Source organism: Dermacentor albipictus, unplaced genomic scaffold (assembly GCF_038994185.2).
Source record: "Dermacentor albipictus isolate Rhodes 1998 colony unplaced genomic scaffold, USDA_Dalb.pri_finalv2 scaffold_50, whole genome shotgun sequence".
NCBI classification, from domain to species: Eukaryota; Metazoa; Arthropoda; class Arachnida; order Ixodida; family Ixodidae; genus Dermacentor; species Dermacentor albipictus.
The window spans coordinates 767,501-790,535 of record NW_027225604.1 but is presented as its reverse complement, the minus strand read 5'-3'; the positions used below and the strand labels follow the sequence as shown (position 1 = coordinate 790,535).

The window sequence follows — 23,035 nt, the reverse complement described above, 5'->3', positions numbered from 1 at the left end:
AGAGAGAGAGAGAGAGAGAGAGCTACAATATATCTGTACGACGAATCCGTATAAAACTGCGTATTCCTGCGGTGTGACCTTTATTGTTCTTGTGACTTTCTTTTAGTCCAGAGACGAATAAATATCACATTCCCTCCTTAGGAATATAGCTAGAGCTATTTATTTATTTATTTATTTATTTCGCTTGCTTTTCTTGTGCGTGTGCGCAACAGCGACTATAAAAGTAAAATACTCGCTTCTATAATAATACGCTCTTTCGTTGCTCCCTTGAAGCGAGCGACCTCTGTTACGACATAAAACGCGTGTGTTGTTCAATAAAAGAAAAAAAAAAGACGATGCTGATGGTAAAACCTTTTTTTGTGACTAGAGGGTCCCGACTGGGGTTGTTCAAGTTGCGTGCGACAAAGCGCGAGTGATCCTAATTGCTTTATTGTCCACTCAGGAATTAATTAGTGAATTCGGCATGCCTTCAGAGATGAAGAAGAAGGAAAAAGGCATTCACCGAAGCGCTTCCACATCAAAGAAGCCGTCGTCCCTTTCCATGAACGGTCGCATTGTTCCTGCACGCTTTCGTAAGCACGGCGTCTCATTTCTGCAAGACCGGCGGAGAATCAAAACGTCCCATTCTTTGCACACAGCGCGCACCGATTAGTTCCGAGTTCACGCATGCGCCGTCCGATCGATACGCATTCCGTAGGTACATAATGCTGCGAGGTAAAAAAAAAGCTTCTGAATTAGGTTCAAGGCCCGAGGCCGACAATTAAGCCCGGGAATCTAATGAAAACATTACTCCGCCTGCGCACTGTTAGTAATGCGGTTGGCGCACACGCAACAATTTGTAATTTAAGAAAGGCCCATTGTTCCTATAGTCGGTATAGCGTGTCTATCTGTGGTGGAATGAGAAGCGCATGTGAAATCACATTATGGGCTAAGAACGCGTAACCAAAAAAATTAAGCAAGCAAGCAAGCAAGCAAACAAGCAAGCAAAGGAATAAGATTCAATGCATCAGGGGTGCGACCTTGTACGCTTTCCAATATAGCACGGAGGCGGTTCGTTCCACCGAGCCAAATACGATTCGTCAATTTGAACTGTGTCGAACGCCATGACGTCAATTGTGACGTGATATCTGCTGTCAATCATTTCGTGTCGTCTGCTATCGGACGAACGGAACGGAACATACCGCCTATTTCGTGACGTAAAGAACGAACCGCCTTCGTTCTATTTTGGAACGCGTACAAGATCGCACCTCAGCACACTATCATGCCACCTATCTGCATGCGAGTGAAATGTGTCGTCGTAGTCAAGTAAACGCATAGTCCGGGGATCGAGTCCGGTAAAGGGCCGCCACATGCTGGCCCACGTGACAGCGTACACAAAGCACGTTCACCTTTGCACTGTCACTTCCATGTTCTTAAACAGCAGAAGTCAACAAAACAAATGCAAAAATATCTAGAAGCGTGATTTCAGTTTTTCTAAGGTATTCTGGAAAATGTCTAAAGCGCGTTCGTGTTTGAGCGAGCTTGAACACACTTCTGTTTAACGCGCGGCTGTTGTCCAACTAAGGCCTTTTGCGCGGGCTTCGCACTTCGTGCAGTATAAGAACGCACGAGAGTTTAAGCGGACTATAAAGGCGAAATGCCCTCCCTCTCTCGTCTTTGTTTCTGTTCTCATCGTGTTCTCTCCACACTATGGCGTCAGGATACAAATAAAGGCCGTTATTAATGCGGAAGCGTTACACGTCCCCTGAGGCAGAAACTCCGGCGTGCCCAAGAGATAGTAGGAAAAGTATGGCCGACGGCGCAAAGAGTAAAATCGGGTAAAAAGAAATTCCCTGCTCTCGCTGGACCCACGGGCTTCACGGAGGCCAGAGGTGCCTAAATCGACCGCTGGGGAAACATCTTGACATTCCAATAAAACATGTTCCCTCGTTTGCTTAGCTTAAAAACCTTTAAGGAAGAAGAAGCACATGTTTCATCTTTCGTGTTGCATCTCGCTTTATATGTGGGTATTCTAAGGCATCCTGATCTCGTGCTTCCCTTCGAGTTATCATAAATTGTTTCTTTCCTGATTCCGTTTCTTTCCTCTTGAGTAGTTACTCGTAGAAGATGAATAGTTCAGCACGACACCTCGCGGTAGCGACATGCGTATTCTGTCTATGCGCTGGGAAACTACGCGATACGAAAGTAGCGCTCACGAGAGGCGCGCCGTTCTTTTAAAGCGAAGCCTTCTTTGCCTATTCTCCCGGCTTTCCGGGCGCTGCTGCTGCTGCTGTGCTCTTATGTGGTCTGGCTCACACGCGCCGCTGGGTTTGTTGCCACACCACCAGATGGCACTCGCGTCCTCGAATTCCGGCAGGCGCCACCGCGGCAGCGTTTCACGGTTTGTGCGTGTGGAACGGGCTGTGCTCGCTTTCCTATGCGACAAAAATGGAGGTGCTGGGCTGTGGAAGTCGCGTGCTGGGCTGCGATAGTGTAATAATTACAATCGTCCATAGCCTGAAGAGAGCACTTGGAGCTGGCGTCTCAACAACGTGCTGGCCACGTATATATAAGGAGCACATAAACAGGCGACATCAAAATGGCTCTAAAGCGTGCCCTCAGCCAGGAGGACACCCAGGCCTGAAAGAACCGTCACACGGACGAGAAGCGTCTTCGCTACGCAGCGAAATGTGGCGCTGACCACGAATGTATGTATACAGTGTATACATACAATTATAAAATTATTTGATTTACCTACAGCCATATACTTCACTTAAGGTTTAACGGTTCTGCCACGTCAATCAAAGCAAACAGCATACAAGGGTTCACTTATATCGATGCCCACACTGCGTGGAATCCGCCATTTTTTTATCCCATCCTCTTCCGTTGGCTTTGCCACTCAGCGTGCGCGCACTGCGCTCGAGAAACCCACGAGTTGTTGGGAGAATACGACCTTAGAAATCTTTTAGTGTGTGGACCCGCGGGAACTGTTAACGCACAAGCTGCGATGGTTACTCATCGTCTATGGCCTTATAGTGTTAAAAACACAAGGACTTGGGTTCGATCGCTGTTCGCGCTGACTGCGCTCCCGTCAATATTATTCGGTTTGAAAACACACAAGCAATGGAGAGATAAGAAAAAGAAGTAGAGAATAAGCAGGTTTGCAGTTGCCACCGAAAGGGGCGCAACGCCTGCCTTCTCTCAGGAGGAGGGGATAGAAATATAAGAACTCAAGATAGAAAGAAGAGAAAGAGGAAAGAAAGAACAATATGGAAACGGTATGCAAGAACGCTCTTGTATAGCCCACTCTGCGTCTCTTAGACTTCGAACGATGTGCCTAGTTGTTATTTGTTGCTGCTGTTGTTGTAAGATTACACAACTACTATTCTATAGAAGAAGCCACGCGCGTGTCAAGGTGAGGAAACCGCCGGAACATTGAAGCGATGTTTGTTACAGCTTTGTCATTACCTGAAAACTGTTGTGATGTCTTTGGCCGTGAGGAGACCCTTCACTTGTGTGACTGTCCTCGACACAATGTACGAGACGATCACTCGCGACTGTGTTGGCTCCTATCATGTGTTTGTCAGCACAAATCATTTTGAAATACCGCCCTCATAAACAGTGGCAGCAGTGGTCTACGAATGTGTTGTTACAGTTCCTAGGAACAACAAGCCTACGTAACTGTTAACGGCTGTGGTCGTCTACATGTACACAGTCTCTATTTCTTTCTTATCTCCCACACTCTCCCACCCGATGAAGGGTAGAAAAGTGGTTTATTCGTTCTGGTTACCATCCCTGCCTTTATCTTTTCTTTCTTCCTAGTCTCTTTCAAAACAAGAAGCCGTATCCAAGGCCGAAGCCGTATCCAACCGTGAAGCGCTGGAGGCACATTTTTTTTAGAGCGCCCTGCACGTCGCTGCCGACAGGCTTACACTGACACGCCACCGAAACATGCATGCGGTTATTGCAAATAACGTTCTGCGCGCCTTGGTTAAACACAGCGCGACGAGATGTCACCATCCGCGCTGCCTTCTTGTGTTACAGTGGGCGCCTGTACGCTATACAGTACACCTAGGCTATGCAAGGAACTTTATACTTTAAAGCAGCAGTCTGACAAATGCCATACGTGTAAAGGTCAAACTTCCACTACAACGCAATGAAGCAAGCAAGCAAGCAAGCAAGCAAGCAAGCAAGAAAGAAAGAAAGAAAGAACAGAGCACCGGACATAACTTCAGCCATTCACCTGGCGTTAAAAGCAAACGCATCGCGTCTGAAAGAATACAACAAGGGAGACACGTGGAGCCTGTCGCGTCTGACAAAACTAAGAGTGCACATCTGCTTTAAATATTCAATGGGCTAAATTCAGACGCCGGCACGCGCGGAGGATACATGGCACGGCAACAAAAATGCAATAAAAATGAAAAGGAAATACAGTGGAAAACAAAGGGGCGGACGCGGACAGGCCCGTATACGAGATGCCCAAAAATAGAAAAATAAATAAATAATAAAAAATAAAATAAATAAAGCGAGGAAAGGGGGTGAGAGAGGGGCTGCAGGGCTCTATGCGGCCAAAATAACATTGAACCAAACACGCCGAGGAAGGTTCCACGCCAAGCTGGCTGCGATTATAATGGGAAACGAACGGAAACGTCGGCATCGGCGTCCCGACGCTGTCATTCCCACGTGCCTTCCTGAATCCTCTGCGGAAACTGCGCGTGGAAGTGACGTCGCTCGTTATTCGATTCCATCGCTGCGAGCTACACGGGCACAGAAACGGGCCGACGGAATGATTGTACACCTGGAGCTGCGTTCCCATAATGGACGCCAGTCGAGATCGATAATCTTAGCAGCTCTAGGCAAGAACACGACGCCGGCCCGTCTAGTACATTTCTGGAAAGGAGTTCGCACTTCGGCACCTTGCATCGCGAGCTCTGTCTCCTCGGAGCCACCCACGACCATTCACCCGAGGGCTAACTCACCTTTTTCTAGTTTAATGCATGCAGTCTGGAGTTATTTATAAAGCTCCAAAAGAAAATGAAATGCAGTTATCTCTAGTCATTCGTATTTACCCTTCTTTATTTATTATAATTTTTTTTGCAATCGAAGAACGGCGTCTTTCAACATGCCCGCTAGCGATTTCAATCGGCTAGACCATATTAAGTCGCACAAAAAGCCGTGGCATCCCTACGATTGTTAAAGGAAAGGGGAATTGCCACGTGCGTTCTCTGTGCATGGTACTAGAACGCCACGGCGGCATTTATAAACTGGCAACATTGCGAAACACCGGATTCATCCGATGCGAATATTCTAATGCGCGCTTTCAAATTAAAATCCGACGATTTAATAAAGGGCTCTGTGGTGTACGTCTATACGGCTGAAAATAGCGCCTCTTAGACCATATTGGGAAGCAGCGCGGGTCAGGAGACGCTACGACGCTTTGGGTGTGGAGATTAAAAAAAAAAGTTTTGAGCCCCTCGGATAGGGACGCCACAAAAATGACACCTCAACGACAAGAGGGGCGCAGCTGAATCAACGTTTGCTTTAGCCCGATGCGTCCGGATAGCCAAGCTCTGTCCTCAGTCATATTCGTCTCCGGAAGCGCATGCGCTCTGTACGTTCTGTCACGCCGGTGCTCAGTCAGGGCCGCTATTTTGTAGCGATGCCTTATGCCTTAGTCTATGCTATTCTTATCATCCACCACACACGGCCGCCTGATCCCGTTGATAATGTGGGCAGACCGTCGCTCTGACCACTGGCCAAGCGCGAAAAGGCTGAAAAAGCATAGAATCGGAAAAGGCATCGCTACAAAATACTGGCCCAGGTCAGAAGCTCGACACGAGTGACTCATGAAAAAGCGATGAAATTGCCAGTAGCGGAAATCGCAACGCGTAGTACTAAAAAAAAAAGACTGTCGCGTCTGCTCCCTCGTATATGTGATGCGGCACTGCTCTTGGCGCACGAAGTTTCAGCGCTGACTGTCCGTGCAGGGAACTTGAACAACGCGGTGCGAAGATCAGATGCATGTTCGAGGCACCGCACCGTTAGCGCGAGAGCTCTGGGCTCAGTGAAGTGGTCGTGCCACTCACCTGATATGGTGCGAAGGGTGCTCAGCGGGGACACGATGTCCTCCATGAGGTGCCGGTTCCGCTGCACAGAAAAAGACGACAAGTGAGCACGTTGCAAGCTATGCCTTTCTTCAAAGATCGCAGCGATGCAGAGCAAGCGCTCGGAATGGCCGTTTGATTGGGCCCGATAGTAACAGTCACAGAAATAGAATACAATACGGTATATGTAAGCTCTCTCAAAGACTAGCTTCTGGTAGACTCTGACATTTACGGACGTTCCCCGCTCCCTCTATTTTTGTTCCCGTCTTTGTTTTCTTTCTCTGCTGTTCTCCCCGCCTCTCTTTGCCCCCTTACCATTTGCCCAGTGTAGTGTAGGAAACCAGAATCTTCTTTTCCGCTTATACCCCCTCCGCTATCATTTCCATCTCTCTCTCTCTGTCTCTCAACGAGGAAAGCTATAGGGGCTTACTGGTACGGCATATATTATTTTGTTGTAGCACAAGCTGAACAAGGACAACCGAAAGACACATCTGACACACACCAGCCATGTCATTTTCCTCACGAGATGTACACATAGACGACCACGTTAATGAACAGTCAAAATCAGCACGACCATACGACCGAGGCCATTCCGGTCACTAATAAATTGAACCCGGTTATAACGAATGGGCTTGTTTGGCGAGAACAGTTGAATATGTCATGGTACTTCTGTATACCCAGACTCGCATATAACGAACTCAAGCGAAATTTCGTGATCCGCTCGTTATAAACAGATTTCTTATCTCCAATGGCGAAAACAATTAGGGAGTAATCGCAAACAGAACTACACGCATTAAGCAGGAACTTCTTCTGTACCTTGAACTGTTTCTCGGAGTCACTTAAAATGACGTTTTCGACGCGCTAGTTTCCGCGGACCAGCTACGTCCCGTTTCCTTCAATGTCGGCACTGTACCGGTGCACCGCATTCACCGCACAAAGTGCGCATGCTGATGCGTCGGGAGACACCCCGCTGCACACAGCAGACACTCCGATTTAGATGTATCTAATGTTCAGTTCGTTATGAGGGAGTTATTTTACGCGAGCATCGGTCAGTAAGCCTCGCGTGTTCGATGCAGATGATAATTCGCTTTATCTGGGTGTGTTACGTTCGTGTTCTACTGTACACATGCACACAACTTTATAATAAAATTTTACCGTACAAAGCATTCTCATGCGAAAAAAATCATGCACGTATATAACAACCTGTATATTTAGCCAAGATTGCACCAAGGGAGATGTTGAAAAAAATGGCAAGAGTTAATTTGCATACTAACGCGCAGAGATAAAAACAAAAGCGAAAGCACTACGTACAAATACCTACCGCAAAAAAAAAAAGTCATTGTATACTATTCACTCTGCTACCGTCAGACAGTACGTTTTCTTTGATTTGGTTTTCCTCCCCCAAAACTGGAAAGCAGAGCAGCCGAGGAGAGAAAAAAAAAAAAGAAAAGGAAAAGCCCCGAGTACCCTCAACGCTCTATATAAAAATAAGTTATGAGTGAAAAGGAGAAAAAAAAAAACAACATTCCACACATTCCTTGAAGGCCTTGACGAAGGGGTAGAGGCGAGAATACGCGAACGGGCGGAGTTGACGATAAAAGAAATACTGCTGAGCTAACAACGTCATTCACCCGTTGCCCGAGAATAGACCGTCTTTGCAGTTGGTATTCCTCTGAAGAACGAGAGAGAATTCTATTTTTGGCGCGAACTGATTGAATTGAGCAGCACTATTCGATCAGAGCAGAGAGGGCACTTAAATTTCACTTTATAAGCAGAGATCGTTACACCACCTAAAGAGCCCGTTGTATTCTACCTCACAAACCCGTCTCAAGATGTAGGTCACACACGAGTCATTTTTTTATACGAGATTAGATAGATAGATAGATAGATAGATAGATAGATAGATAGATAGATAGATAGATAGATAGATAGATAGATAGATAGATAGATAGATAGATAGATAGATAGATAGATAGATAGATCTATATATATAGATATACAGATATACAGATAGATAGATAGATAGATAGATAGATAGATAGATAGATAGATAGATAGATAGATAGATAGATAGATAGATAGATAGATAGATAGATAGATAGATAGATAGATAGATAGATAGATAGATAGATAGATAGATAGATAGATAGATAGATAGATAGATAGATAGATAGATAGATAGATAGATAGATAGATAGATAGATAGATAGATAGATAGATAGATAGATAGATAGATAGATAGATAGATAGATAGATAGATAGATAGATAGATAGATAGATAGATAGATAGATAGATAGACCTGTCGCGACTGTTTCGGCATGCAGAGCATTACAGTGCACTGAAATGGGTAACACCCATTTCGTTGGCGCGCAAGCATCTCCGACAGCAATCACATGCATTTCAAATGTTTGCCTGTAGTTTTTCGTCCGCAGGCACACAGTCTTAGATTGCTAGTGAATTGTGAAGTCTCACAATTGCTTTCTTATATTTGTTTCAAAAGACATACGAATGCGTACGACGAACGCATAAGATTTAAACGAGCAAATTGAGAGAGCGACAGCTCTCAACCAAACTATAATGCACAGTAACTGTTCGTTTAATCGTGCTGAATACATTCACTTTGAATTCGCACCCAATATGCGCTGTGTCATTCCGAAGGCCTCTTATGGCTTACACGTTCTTTCTCGAAACTGAATTTTTCATTAGGGCGTTCATATCTTAAGTCGCATTACGCTGAAAGCAAAGCTGTACTTGGAAATTACGCTCCTGCAACACCAAAACAGCCACACTCAGAGAACGCTTGGCAAGCCGAAACATTCTGCGCATTCGGGAACTGCCGTTATAAGTTATGAAGTTAGTTAGCTTCTCATAAGTAAACAGGGACGCCAGTGTATTTCAATGGAAGCTAAAAATATTCACTATAAAAAGTTTCGTGAGCTTCCTTGCACCAAAACGGGTCCAAATGTGAGAAAATTCTGGCGTATCGGCGCTGAAATTTAGGTGCGAAAATGAGAAGAAAAAGTTGGCCTTCATGTTCGCCAGTAATGACTTAATCAAACTTTTCTGACAAGCGAATGAAGCTATAGACTTGATGGAACGCCTTAAAGTTAATACTGATAAAATGTTGCTATGTGCCTTCAGGAGAGAATTTCACGGTTGGTGCAAGAGTAAAGGACATGTGAGCAAAAACTTGGAATTTTTCTGGACATTCGCGACTGAAAAATCTCAATAGTAAAGTGAGCATTTTTTTCTGGGGAACCAAGACGGCCAACATTTCGGGTGAATGCTGCCCGCACAATCCTCGTAAAAGAATCATTTTTCCCGTTCGCTTTCCGTACGTTTCCTCCCGACAACTGTTTAGCCAATAACAATGCGAAGAAAGAAGCGACTACGAGTACAAACAGCACTTGTTTCCTTCAGATTTCGCTAATTAGCACGCTCTGATTTCAATCATGGAAGACACACCTACACACACCGACATCCCCCTCCCCCGCCCACACACACACCCACGCACACACACCAACGAGGACAAATAAATAAAGAAAAGCGGAGCGCGGCCGAGGTTATCAGCGTTATCTATGGAGAATGAATTATTTTACGGTGACTCATCAGTATTGAAACGGAGCCCCAGGTGGTATTCTATAAATATTCTCTGCCTGCAGGCAGACCTGCGCGCGCTCGACGACATTGCGATAACAATACGGATGTTTAGTTTTCTTTTTTTCGGATTTATTTTTTTAATCTTAGGACATGGCCGACGTGGTCGGCCCTCTCACTCGGCACCCCCTCTCCTTCTTTGTCAGCTTCGATCTCGCTCATTAATATATATATATAAATATATATATATATATATATATATATATATATATATATATATATATATATATATATATATATATATATATATATATATATATATATATATATATATATATATATATATATATATATATATATATATATATATATATATATATATATACTTCTAGTATAGGCGTTCCCGCTGCATACGAATTCACGCCTCTCCATGCGCACTCGGTTTGAATAAATCATCGCAAGAGTTAAACGCGGAGAGTGTAAAATACGGGCGGCAAAAAACAAAACACTCGTTTCAGCTACGCGGCGCCGCAAGCGCGAGAGTAAAAGTAAATGACAAAAATAGTTCGTAATGTGCTTTTGGTGACTTTCAGAGGGACGAGCGCCTGCAGTTCCGACCCTATAACGAACAACCGCAGAGGGCATAACGAACTCGGCTTCGGCCGCAAGCAAAGATTCCCGATACCGAACCCACGCACGCACGCGCAAACACGATCACGAACGCGAAAACTCGGCAGCCGTGGAAGACAGGGCTCGGAGAAGTCGGAGCACGTTTTTTGCCCGCACAATGGGAAAGCAAGCGGCAGCCGGCCCATTCTCCCACTGAGTTTCAAGCAGAGGCGGTGCCGCCAAGCAAAAATTTCGAAAGAAAAAAAAATTAAGAAGGAAAGAAAGAGATGAAAAGCGATAACCAAACATCTTATGCTGTGAGAAAGAGGCGAAGACACGGAAGCCTGGAAACCGAATCTCCCTGGAAGAGGAAAAAAAAAGAGAGAAAACGATGCGGTTGTTGAAAGAACCAGAAGACGACCTGCGGTTCCTCCATTTTTTCTTCCTTCTTTTTTTTTCTCGTTTCGGCTTGCAGCCACAAAGGGTCCGCTCTTCAGAACTTTTCTCCGCCGACGTCGCGTATAGTCGCTTTAATGCCCTTTAGAATAATGCCGCCGCAAAGATTTAGCCCCCTTTGACGTTTCCTCATGTTTGGTTTCCATTCGCTTCACCCGGTGCAAACAGGCTGGAAGAAGAGTCGACGGCGGAATCAGCTTTTTTCACTTCTTCTTTGGTACGTTTCCCCGATCTTTCGAGCGGCTTAAATTCAAACAACGGGCAGAAATTTCCGTCCTTACACTTTTTTTCGTTTTTTTTGTTGCACGAACTGTAAATAGAATTTTTGCTACGGGTTTACGGCCGCTATACCAAGCTCTCCTCTTTTATGATTCAAAATGATTGAAACGATAAAGCCTCGCTTTCGTTTCATCGAAAAGAGAATACATTTTCATAAAGAAAATCGGCAGTTGCAGAACGATTCAGGCTTCAGGCATGGTGGGCTAATCAGGGTACCCGGCAACGTCGAGCACGCATTCTCTTTGATTACAGTCGAACGTCTTTGTGACGAACTACTTGGGACCTCTGAAATGATTCGTCACACAGACTACTTTGTTAAGGTCACATAAAGCACAGATCACGATAGAGCCGGGACATAATTAAACCTTCGTTATACATGTCGTTATGCATTCTATTTCGTCATACAGATGTCAGGAAGGCAGATTCTACAATGGGTAAAATCCATGTCGTCAGTCAGGTAATTGAAAAACCTGCGGAGTACAATCAGCGTCTCTACATGGCTTTCATAGATTATGAAAAAGCACTTGATTCAGTAGAGATACCAGCAGTCATAGATGCACTGCGTAATTAAGGAGTGCATGTCTTGGCAAATATCTACAAAGACTCCACAGCTACCTTGGTTCCCCACAAGAAAAGTAGCAAGTTACCTATCAAGAAAGGAGTCAGGCAAGGAGACCCAATCTCTCCAGTGCTATTCACTGCATGCTTAAGAAGAGGTATTCAAGCTATTAGACTGGGAAGGCTTAGAAGTGAGGATCAACGGCGAATATCTCAACAACATTCTATTTTTCATATGACTTTTTTTTGTTCAGCAACACTGGGGACGAATTACAACAAATGATTGAGAATCTTACCGAGAAAGTGTAAGAGTGGGGTTGAAGATTAATATGCAGAAGGCAAAGATAATATTCGAGAGCCTGGTAAGGAAACAAGGATTCAGGATCGCCAGTCAGCCTCTAGAGTCTCAAGAGAAGTACGTTTATCCAGGTACATTACTCACAGGGGACCCTGATCATAAGAACGAAAGTAACAGAAAAATATAAATCGGTTGGAGTGCATACGGCAGGCATTACCAAATCCTGCGTGGGAGCTTACCACTGTCGTTGAAGAGAAAAGTGTACAATCATTTTATTCTACCGTTGTTAACATATTTATAGTGCAGAAACTTGGAGGTTAACAAAGAAGCCCTAGAACAAGTTAAGGACTCCGAAAAGAGTGATGGATCGAAAAATGCTAGGCGTAACTTTAGGAGACAGGAAGAGAGCGTCGTGGATCAGACAAAAAACTGGGATAGTCGATTTTTTTTTTTATTGAAGTGAATATTAGGAGAGGTTGGCGCCTTTATGGTGGCACCGGCTACTCCTTGTCACTTGGCAAAGGAAACAAATTTGCGTAAAAAGGAAGAATAGCGACACGAAATATGGCACTCAGTAGAACACTGGATGAATAAAAAAAATCTAGCTGACAATAAGACAGAAAAAAAAAATTACAAATGGTTTGGCTGCGCCAGCCACGGTATATCGTGCGACAGCACATTTTTTCGCAATATTCTTGCACCAAGTTGGGCATTGCTAGGCCGTTTTTGTTGGCGCGTTTCAACGCCATGAATTGTCTTTCTTTTCTTTTTTTTTTCGTTTTGTTGCTGCAGTCGCATTCGCTTGGACACATCTTCGTCGGTCGGCTCCCGTTGCCTCTGTTGCCGAGCTCGTTGGTTTTCGTGGCGCGGAGCGTGAGGAATCTCTTGTTAAGACATTTCCGATGACGGTCCCCCTTCAATTACCACATTTATTTCAAACGTACGCAAGCGCGCATATGCGTGAAAAGGAAAAAAAAAAGAAATGAGGTAGAGGATGTACACGCGAAACGCGCGAACGTTCGGGGCTGTATGAAGAGGCTTCACACAGACATAGACGAAACCCAGGTTTGGTAGGCTAGTAGCCCTCCCGCACTAAAATATGGAGCTTGGCGAGCCATGCAATGCATAAGGTAGATAGAGGGTGGACCATTAGAGTTACAGAATGGGCGCCAAGGGAAGGGAAGCGCGATCGAGGGCGGCACGATACTTGCAATGGTGGGGGTTACGAAATTAGGCAATTTGCAGGAGCAAGTTGGAATCAGGGGTGCTATAACGTAAAAGTATTCCAAACTTTTCTATTCCAATTCTGCTATCAGCCCTCCACGATTGGTCAAAAACTTTTTTCGACCACCCCCACTTCACCTGTCTGTCACGCGACGTCAGGAAAACCGCGATACGTCCCCATCTGATATGATGTGTACACACTGATTATGCATGGTTTGACAGAAAAAAGAAAAACAGTTATTTCTGATTCGACCCCTTTTCGCCATTAGCCCTCGGCTATTGGCAAAAAGTTTTCGGACTGCACCCACTTCACTTGCCTGTCACATGACGTCACAAAACCGCAAGAACTCACCGCGTCAAAGTGACGTGTACGCGATAAAGATGCATTAATATGCCGAACAAAACTGAATTTTCTTCGGAATAGCCGCAGGCTGCACCGTTCCGAAAGGAATAGAAGATGGCTGCCACCGATCGCTCAGACGCTGGCTACTCGCACCTGCCGGAGAGCATGGGTGTATTTGCGTATAATAAAACTTCTTGCGTGGCCGTGTAACGTTTTCGAGCACTTTCGACACGTTTACCCCCTCATTCTGTCAACTATTCTTTGCTGAGGGTCCGTTTTAGCGTCATTCTTGAGCTTCCGTTGCATGCCGCCGCGATTTTCGACCAGCGACCGCAAGCTAAGTAAGGGAAAGCCGACCAATAGTAGACGCCGGCACCTCCCTCTTCATCCGGTCATCGACTTTCAGTGCAGTGGCTCGGCCCTATCGAATCCCTCTCCACTTGAGCGTTCTCCTCGCCTCTTGTCAACCAATTAGATACGACAAGCCGCTCAGTGTAGGCAATGTTATTCGTTTTTCAAGCAAACAAAAGTGACCTCCTATGAACGAGGAGAGCGTTTGATTGGTCTCTTCAGACAACCCTGCGGTTGACCGCCCGGTGCTTGCGTTCGTGCTTACGCAAATTTGACGTCAGGAGATTGGAATAGAAACATATTGGAATAGTTTTACGTTATAGGGCCCCAGGTAGCGCCAGACAGGAGTAACTGGAGATCGCAGCGAGAGGCCTTTGTCCTGCAATGAACATAAATATGGGCTGCTGCTGCTAATGATGATACAGGTTATTTCGTTGTAGAGGCGTTCGTTGTACAGGCGCTTGACTGCAGTGAAACGATAAAAAAAAATGAATAAATTCTGAAGTATTACGTGCCAAAACCACTACCATATTATGACACACGCTGTACTAGGGTACCTTGGAATAAATTTCAGCAATTGGGGTTCCTTGACGTACATCCGAATCCAAGTACGGAAGTTATTCTGCACTTCGCTCCCATCGAAATTCGGTAGCGCCGGGGCAGGGATCCAAATCCGCGACCTCGAGCTAAGCAGCGCAATACCATTGCCATTAAGCTACCGCGGTGGGTACGAGACGGGAAACCAGTCTGGACGAAGAAGAATTTGTGTCCGAGCGGAGAACTCGATTCGTGACACTATAGGCGCCGACTGCGACACGCCATTTCTCACTGGTCGCTGAAAGCTTCTGCCGCTGAATGTGTCGAGCTTGATCGTGCAGATGAAAAAAAAAAGAAAGAGAAGACTACTTTCAAGCGCAATTAGTTATTTGCAGTGACGGCAATGAAATTAAGACTGTGCTGGGAGTAAACCATCGTTCAACGCAAACAGGTCTCGGCAGCTTGCACGATAATAGCGCAGCACTCGCTGCTTAAAACAGCTCTTGTGAAAAGGCGATAAGCTGGCGTTGCCAGTGCGCGTTCCTCCTGGCTCGTCCATACCCGGAAGAACCAGAATGGGCGACATAAGCGACCGTCGCATCAGTCTATACTACATCCCAAGAATGATGTGCACATATGCCTTCCCGTCAGGATAAGGCGGTGTCTCGATAAGGACCACCTATATGTCTACAGAATACGAAAGTGTGCGTGGAACTTTTCTACACTTGCATATGTACCTTCTGCGGCTTGTAGACCTGTAGTATTGAGCGACGTGCGGAGAAAAAGTATGGAGAGGTCTTTTCTCGAGGTCTGTGCGGTGGCATCTCGGTGCGCCGTGGGTGTTACGAAACATTAACACAAGAGCAACTTCGTTCAGGCATGGGAGGGAGAGAGATAAAAAGAAGGAAAATAGAAAGGTGGGAGAGGGGGTGGAGGGACGTGCACGGACAGCAATACACAGTCAAAGGCGCTGGCGCATGCCAGACCATCTTTGAAAGCATAAAAGTGCCTTCACTGCTTTCTTAGCCGGTGATCGGTGGCGACGCTGTTCTCGTATTGTCTGTTCACGCAGAAGACGATAATCTGGCTTCCAGAATGCGTTGAACGTAGGTCGTCCTTGTGCTTACATTGGGGACAGTGGCACAGTAGGTGGTCAATGTTCTCGCAGCCGTAGACATCGCTTGCAGGATTGTCAGCCATTCCAATTATTGCTGATTAAGCTTTAGCGAAGCCAACTCCCAACCACTCTCGGAAAACTACAAGAAATACAGCCGACCACATTAGGTATAAACGCCAAGGATATGTTTTTGCGTGCTCTCTTCTAACACGGAAAAGGCGTCACACTATCGATGCACACTGCGTATTACATGTTATACTACAGAAAAAAAAACCCTATAGACAATGTCATCGGGCCGGCAAGGCAATACTTGAATGTGTCGCCGCCACATGTTTCGGAACGACTTGGCGATGTTTTAGTTCGTTCTCTGTGAAATTTAAGTGTTGCCAGTTGAGTGTGTGTATATATATATATATATATATATATAATGAGAGAGAGAGAGAGAGAGAAACAGAAGACAGGAAAGTCAGGGAACGTATACCTGGCACACTCGCCCGAGCCAGACTGCCCATAAATGACGCCCTGTCTACGCATTATGGCGGTGCCCACGAAAAAAAAAAAGGCCTATAAACCATGACAAAACATCGGAAACGCACGAGCAGCGATGACGAACGGTAGGCCTAATTCCAGCTTAGTAAAAGAAATAAAATCAAGCATGCAGGTGACTTAGTTTTATTTCTTAGTCTTCTTTACTGCTACGACGATAACCATTACACGCGAACTCCGTGTCAATGAATATCGCAGTGTCAGAGTCTCGAGGTGGTTTGTGGTCCTGCGAGCGAGACTGTGACAGTGAGTTGTGGCGGCCGATTTGTGTGCGTCTATTTTCTTTTTCCTACTCATCTTTCTCCGTCAACTTTCCCTTCAGAAATTGCTTCTCCCTTTTCCAGACACACCGTGTACATTCTCCTTCTGATTAACCCACGCTGCGCCTTTCACCTTCTCTTTTCCGGCTGTCCCGATTCCGAAGGAAGTGTGATATGCGCCGTTGCTTCGGGAGGAAATTAAAGCGAAAATAGATCCCTTGGGTGAAAAATGCCGCGTTGTGATTGGATAATCCCGTATTCTTCATTATACTGGCATGCCCTGCAGCATCAAAAACAGACCAACAAACAAAGAGCCCTAAAATTTTTTTTTGCAAGTCATAGGCAGAAACACTCACATTTTTAGCGAATGTCGTTGAGTGACGGCAACGGTAATCAGTTACTTGGAATTTTGTCTTTCTTTTAAGTTTTCGTTGTCGCCAGAAATCTTATTGCTTATTACTTTTTTGAACTATAGCTTGAAATTACCCCCCTGGTGTGAGAATGGTACCAGGTCTGAATATTGTGTTTTGCCTAGAAAAGCAGCTTCGATGCAGCCCGGATGGGTCACTAATAAGCTCTTCATTAAGTCTTTAGGAGTAGCGACTAATGGAGTGGCATATATCCCCTTGAGGGGTGAGCCATCGAACTTAGTCACAGTCCCTCGAGGAATATTAGCAGCGGGTCTTCAGAAAAGAGCACTTCTTGCTTTTAAAAAGTTTTTCGAAGACAACGATTTTGGGGAAATATTAAATATCCGTTTTTTTTGTAGTAAGCTAAATAAGAGACATAAATGTTGTGTTATGTTCTAAACTAATTTATGTGGTGATCGTATTTTTTACGCTACGTGTAAGTAGTTGTATTCCGTGTATTCGACATTCAAATTATGTGAATTTACATACGCGCATCTGTAGTGAACTCGAAAACAACACTCCGTGGTTCATCTACTGTTGGACTGTATTGTGTTTACGCACCTGGTGTTCTGCTGAATGCCATACTTTGTGCATTATTCACTGTTTTTTTCGCATATTTGTTTCCTTTGCTAAGTGACAAGGAGTAGCCGGTATCGCCATAAAGAAGTAAACGTCTTCTATAAATCATTTAATAATAAAACAGAAAGCACGGATGCTTGCGGGTTATATAGGTGACTCGAAAGGTCGCTTAAAAAAAAAACTAATAATGCCCAAAAGGACACAGTTCTCACTAAAACTCGCTAAGTTTAGAGCCTTTTGTCGCTAAGTCACCGACACCGGCTCAGGAATGTATCCCTGAAAAGATCACCTGCATAGGCTTCCTTTAAACGAGAGTCTGAAATAACAACGACAACAAGAAAAGAAAACGGTGACGACGCCACGAATCAAGAGACCCCTGGACATCCTTCCTATACATCACTCTCGGGCGCGCATGCGCGTTACTGATGTGCTGAAGCTACCAATGGTACGTGCTGAAGTTCACGTGACGCACGTAAGTCGCACGTTTTTCTGTTTCTTTCTCTCTCTCTCTCTAAATAACGATCTTCATAGGAGTCGGTTGCGTTACCCGCCGTGGTTGCTCAGTGGCTATGGTGTTAGGCTGCTGAGCACGAGGTCGCGGGATCGAATCCCGGCCACGGCGGCCGCATTTCGATGGGGGCGAAATGCGAGAACACCCGTGTACCTAGATTTAGGCGCACGTTAAAGAACCTCAGGTGGTCGAAATTTCCGGAGTCCTCCACTACGGCGTGCCTCATAATCAGAAAGTGGCTTTGGAACGTAAAACCCCACAATTTAAAATTTAAGGAGTCGGTTGCGGTACTTTTGATCACTTAGCGGAAGCAAGGACATTTTGCTACGTGTTTTTTTAAGCTCCATTTCTTCTTCATCTATTATTATTATTATTTTGTTAATCCCCTTCTATGGCTATATATGAAAACGTGGAACCCTACACTCGCACAAACACGAGTGCGGCGCACGGATAACGAGCCGGCGTCCGAAGGGCGAAGGACGTAATTCAGAAAAAAGAAAGCGGGATAGGAGAAAAAGAAAGAAAAGAAAAAAAGAAACAAGAAAAGGGGGAAAGGCAAGAGTGGAGATAAACTGAACGGCGCAAGCGCGCGAACAATGGGGGTAACAAAACCGCGCAGTGTCCAATAAGGCTCCGCGAGGAGGTGCGAACGAGGAGGTATAAGGAGAAGGGACAGTGCAGGCAGATGGTCGTCGCACGGGTGGTAATGGCTGCTTCGCGGCTGCGTCGGCGTCGGCGTCTTTCGTTCACGCGTTCCGCTTCGCCACAGTTGCCGCGTGCGCACACTCGCCGCATTTCGCACGGGTGAGCACTGGACGAGCTCGGCCAATGTCGTTAGCGAGGGTGGCTTTTGTTTGCGAGAAAGAAAGAAAAGAAAGACAGACAGAAATAAAGAAAGGAAGAGCGAAACGGAGCAAGGTTGGCCGCGAGTTGAACAAAGGGTGACCGAACCTCGTTTGTCGCTTCGAGAGCGCAGAGACTGACCCTGACGGCACAGCTATGGCGCTGTCAGAACCGTGTCCTATCGGCGCCCAGGGTCTCCTTTCTCTTTGTCGCCCTGTCCAGATGGTTAACCTATGCACGAACTGCTTGCTCGTCTTACGGCGACCTTCGTGAAGATGTGCACTTTCAAATTCTCGATCTGTAACTTGTTAATCTCAGGTCGCATGCGCCGTGGCCTCGCCTTCGCGTTAGCCTTCACTTATTCTGAAGGCTATATCGTAAGGCGACAGCCTTAAGTGGCTGATACCCTCGATGGCCTCGTTAAAGAAAGAAAAAAAAAACGCGTTGTCTGGTCCAATGGTACAGAAACTATCATCATCAACAATGGCTCGTACCCCACTAAGCAAGCAAAAATGAAATGGCTCATCCTTCTCGTAATGTAGAGGCTGGAAGCACTCAGCAAAGTGAAGCGTACGGTGCACACATTCATTGGAATCGTGCATACAACGTACAGAACTGCGACGTCTAGTCGACTCGTACAAAAAAAAAAATTATGAGTGAATGAAGGTGAAGACCAGCGAAGCTGTTTGGCACACGACACCGAGATGACACAGAATTTTGAATAAAGGCACGAACACATTTATTTGCATACATGATAGTATTTGTTGACGCAGAACAAAAATGCACAAAATGCCTACCCATAAACAGCTTCGATGTAAAACACGCGATTTTCTCAATGGCTCACACCCCCGTAAGCAATGACTCATGCCCCCGTAAGGTTGAGGCTACAAGCGCTCACCAAAGTGAAGCGAACAGTGTGTAAATTCATTGAAATCACCATACAACACACAGAACGGCATACGTTTCAATCTCCATCTGCGAGGACGCAACGTAAAGTCGATTAGAAACGTCGTTAGCGCGAGTCTAACGCCGCTATACGAGCGCGCGAAGCCGCAGCCAAGCGTCGAAAACGAGCCGAAGAAGCTGATCTGCGAAAGCAGCAACGCGGCGATGCGAGACGGCACATTACCAAGTGTGCAGCAGGCTTTCGCCTTCACGTGTTACAGGAGTGTAATGCTATGTTCACACTACGGTCGTAACGCGCGTAACAGCTCTTTTGGCGTATCGAACGTAACGGCTGTAAAAAATGTTACGGCAGTTAAGCCGGCACCTTTGATCACATTTACTGCTGCTTAAATTACGGCTTTTACAACAGGCCAATCAAATTTGGAGCTGCAGAATCGACGTCACCAGCGGTCCAATATGGCTCCTGCCAACATGCGAGCGCTGGCCGAGATCGAAGAAATTCACGCTCAAAACAAACTTATAGTCATGTATTCAATCGCCCAAAGACGACGAAGGCGACGCAGAAGGGTTTGGGTGCTGCAAGTATTTCTCGACAGGGCCGCGGACGGCGATTTTCACAACCTTTTCGCCAAGCTCCGAGTTGGTGACGCTGCGATGTTTCATAACATCATGCGCATGTCGCCCCAGCAGTTCCGCTTCCTTGAAAACCTAATGAGACCACTCATCAAAGTTCGGAGCACGCATCTGCGGCCATCGATTTCCTCGGCGGATAAACCCGATGAACTGAAAACAGTCTCGCAAGGCGCACTGCAAAAATTTTCACGAACACAGCCAATCGTGCGCACGGAATGGCGGAATGGCACTTCCCGCGCCCGGAGCTGTCTGCAGACGGGAGGACGGAAGTGTCGTCACCGGTTGTTGAAAGCCGAAAGCTTATCGGTCATTGGCTGTGTCGCAACGGTCGTAACATAACAGTCGTAAATGTTGCCGACCCTTTAACACTCTCACCCACGATTTTTGCGAGAATTGCGCACGTAGGTACCTTTACGTTCGCAGTCTGAACTAGACGCATACGCTTGTTGCGCTTCCGCTTACGTATGTTACGAAAAATCGGCGCCGTACGAACGTAGTCTGAACATAGCATAACACGCTGCCGAACTTTTCTAGATTTTGTTACCTTTCTCTCTCTCCCCACTTCTCTTTTCAGCTTTGTGTCTGCCCTTACCCTGCCCCAGTGGAGGGTAGCAAACCAGATGTACAAAATCTTGCCTCTCGCATCCTGCTTCTTTATCTCTTTCTTTAAGGTAAAGTGACGGAAAAGTGCAAACCACGAGCTGCATGCAGTATACGGGTATTTAGCATTTATACTCTAACTGCGCTGGGCTAGAAATTTAACGAAACAAAACACAGCGAGGTTTTTTTTCTTTTCTTTTTTCGGCAGAGACGGTTAAAACTGCTTACGTGTGCGAATGCGAAAGCATTATAGTGCATTTTCCTGGTCTCTGTGCGCCGAACACGAAGCGGTTCTCCGGGATCCCTATGCTGCACCGTCACGTGCGAAATTACGCACGCAGTACCTTTAGCCAGCCAAATGGCTGCGACGTGACGTGTGCTATGACGCATGCGCTACCCTTACAAAAATGAGTTTAGACTGTCTATAGAGTGCCCGTAGACTTCTTCTCGGCGACCTTGCTTTTCTATACATTCGTTCATTTGTGGTATACATTCTACAGACTGTCTGTTGACGAAAGGTGATGAGAGAGAGTAAAACATCTTTATTAATAATATTTGAATGGCGAGAGCAGTGTGGGAGGAACCCTCAGTCTGCAGGGTCCCTAATATGATTCCGCCGATGTTTCGAGCCCGTTGTGGTTTCTATTTCTTTTTGTCTATTCCCGTTCTATAGTCGGTCTATAGGAAAAAGTCAGTGTTTGTTTCTTTTTGCCTACTTCCGCTCTTTAAGACTACTTTTAGACTAAAGTGAGTACAATCTCTATTTATTCGTGGTAATTCTTTGTCTATAGACGAGAGTCGAAAAAGTGTTGATTATTTTGTCTACCCCCGGTTTATAGATTGTCTATAAACAAATGTTGATAAGGTTTTTAGTCTCTAGTCAGAGGTAAACCAAACAAACTAGTGATAAGTGATGAGTGCAATTTATATATTAAGCTACTTAACGAAACGTACGAAGACTGGACTGCTGATTGAATAGTTTTCCCTCACATTGCTGCATCTGCTTAGCCGCTATTTGCGGCGCGTACCTTTCACAGCTGTGGCGCCCGACAACCATGCTTTCCAATAGAAAGTAATTTGTATGACTGTTTAATTGCATAATATGCATTTCACTAAATAGATAATAAATATTTATGTGCAATAAAAACAGGTAATTCAGTTTGGGTACACTTGTTCTCATTCTCGCACTGCATAATTCAGCACTAGTGAAATTTATTCGAGTCCTTGTGTTTAGGGTAGCATAAATCAGGACCACATAGCATCAGTACCAGAGCTAGCTAGCTGTTAACCCTAATGCATGAATGCGGATCAGACGCAGTAGGCGTGCATAAATTCCAAATTTCTATGCTGCCCCCCTCCACCGACACGTAAAATTAATATTATTTGAGCCAACTTTTAGCATAGACAAGGAAGTGGATTTCCTTTATATATACGCACGCATGTAACTGTAGTGTCTTCATTAGGCTGTGCACAAAATTCACAAAGCTTAACATAATATTCATGGCTATTTCATGCATGTTAGCTTTTTCAACTCCTTCCATCTGCATTGCGCGTTTTCATGTGTACAGTGAAGTTATATCTGCATATAACATGAAGCCAAAGCATCCAAAGCATACAAAAAATGAAATTGTTATAACCATATTCAACTGCAGCCGCGAGTGTTTATAAACCAGTATAGCATTATATACCCAGATAGTCGAAATGTTGTGAAAGGCAACAAGTCTGAAGACTGTCCATAGACCAGTGCTTAGAAATTTTGTGTAGCTTGTACGTAAACAATGCTTGGCAAAAATTGTAAGGTCATAAGTACACGGAGTGCCTGAAGACTGGTCTACAGGCAATGCCTATATTTAGTCTATGAACTACACTCTACAAAAAAAGTAAGCCCAGGAATCCATAGACAGTCTATAGACTGATCTACAGAGATACCTTGTAACCAGTCTATATAAATTTGTCTATATACATTTTTTAGACAGTAGTCTACAAAAAGTGGGAATTACCACGCCTGCAGGCAGCCAATAGACAGTCATAGACACAGACATATTGTAGTCTATAAGAAGTGTAAGGTCATAAGTCCTTAGACTGTCTATAAACTAGTCCATAGAATAGTCTACAAGTCTATCGACCTTGAAGCCACATGGCTATAAACTTAATGTAGACTTCCCACAAATTTTTTTATAAGGGTAGGCACACCTTCAGTCAGCCGGAACCGGAGCCGCCGTGGCACCGGGCAAGCGCGCTCGTGTCGTAATCCCGGAGACCCGGGCTCGATTCCCACCCAGACCTAAATGTAC

At 45.3% G+C, this 23,035-nt stretch overlaps 1 protein-coding gene across 1 annotated transcript in view; it reads right to left on the bottom strand.

Moving 5' to 3' along the window:
* Positions 1 to 6,065: 6,065 nt before the first annotated feature.
* Positions 6,066 to 23,035, bottom strand: part of LOC139052987 (rap guanine nucleotide exchange factor 4-like) — a gene marked incomplete at its 3' end in the record, with an annotated part of 571,300 nt that continues 554,330 nt past the window's right edge. Inside the window, exon 9 of the mRNA XM_070530122.1 lies at positions 6,066 to 6,126. Within this exon, the coding sequence (XP_070386223.1) occupies positions 6,066 to 6,126 (61 nt within the window). The remainder of the gene's footprint in view (positions 6,127 to 23,035) is intronic.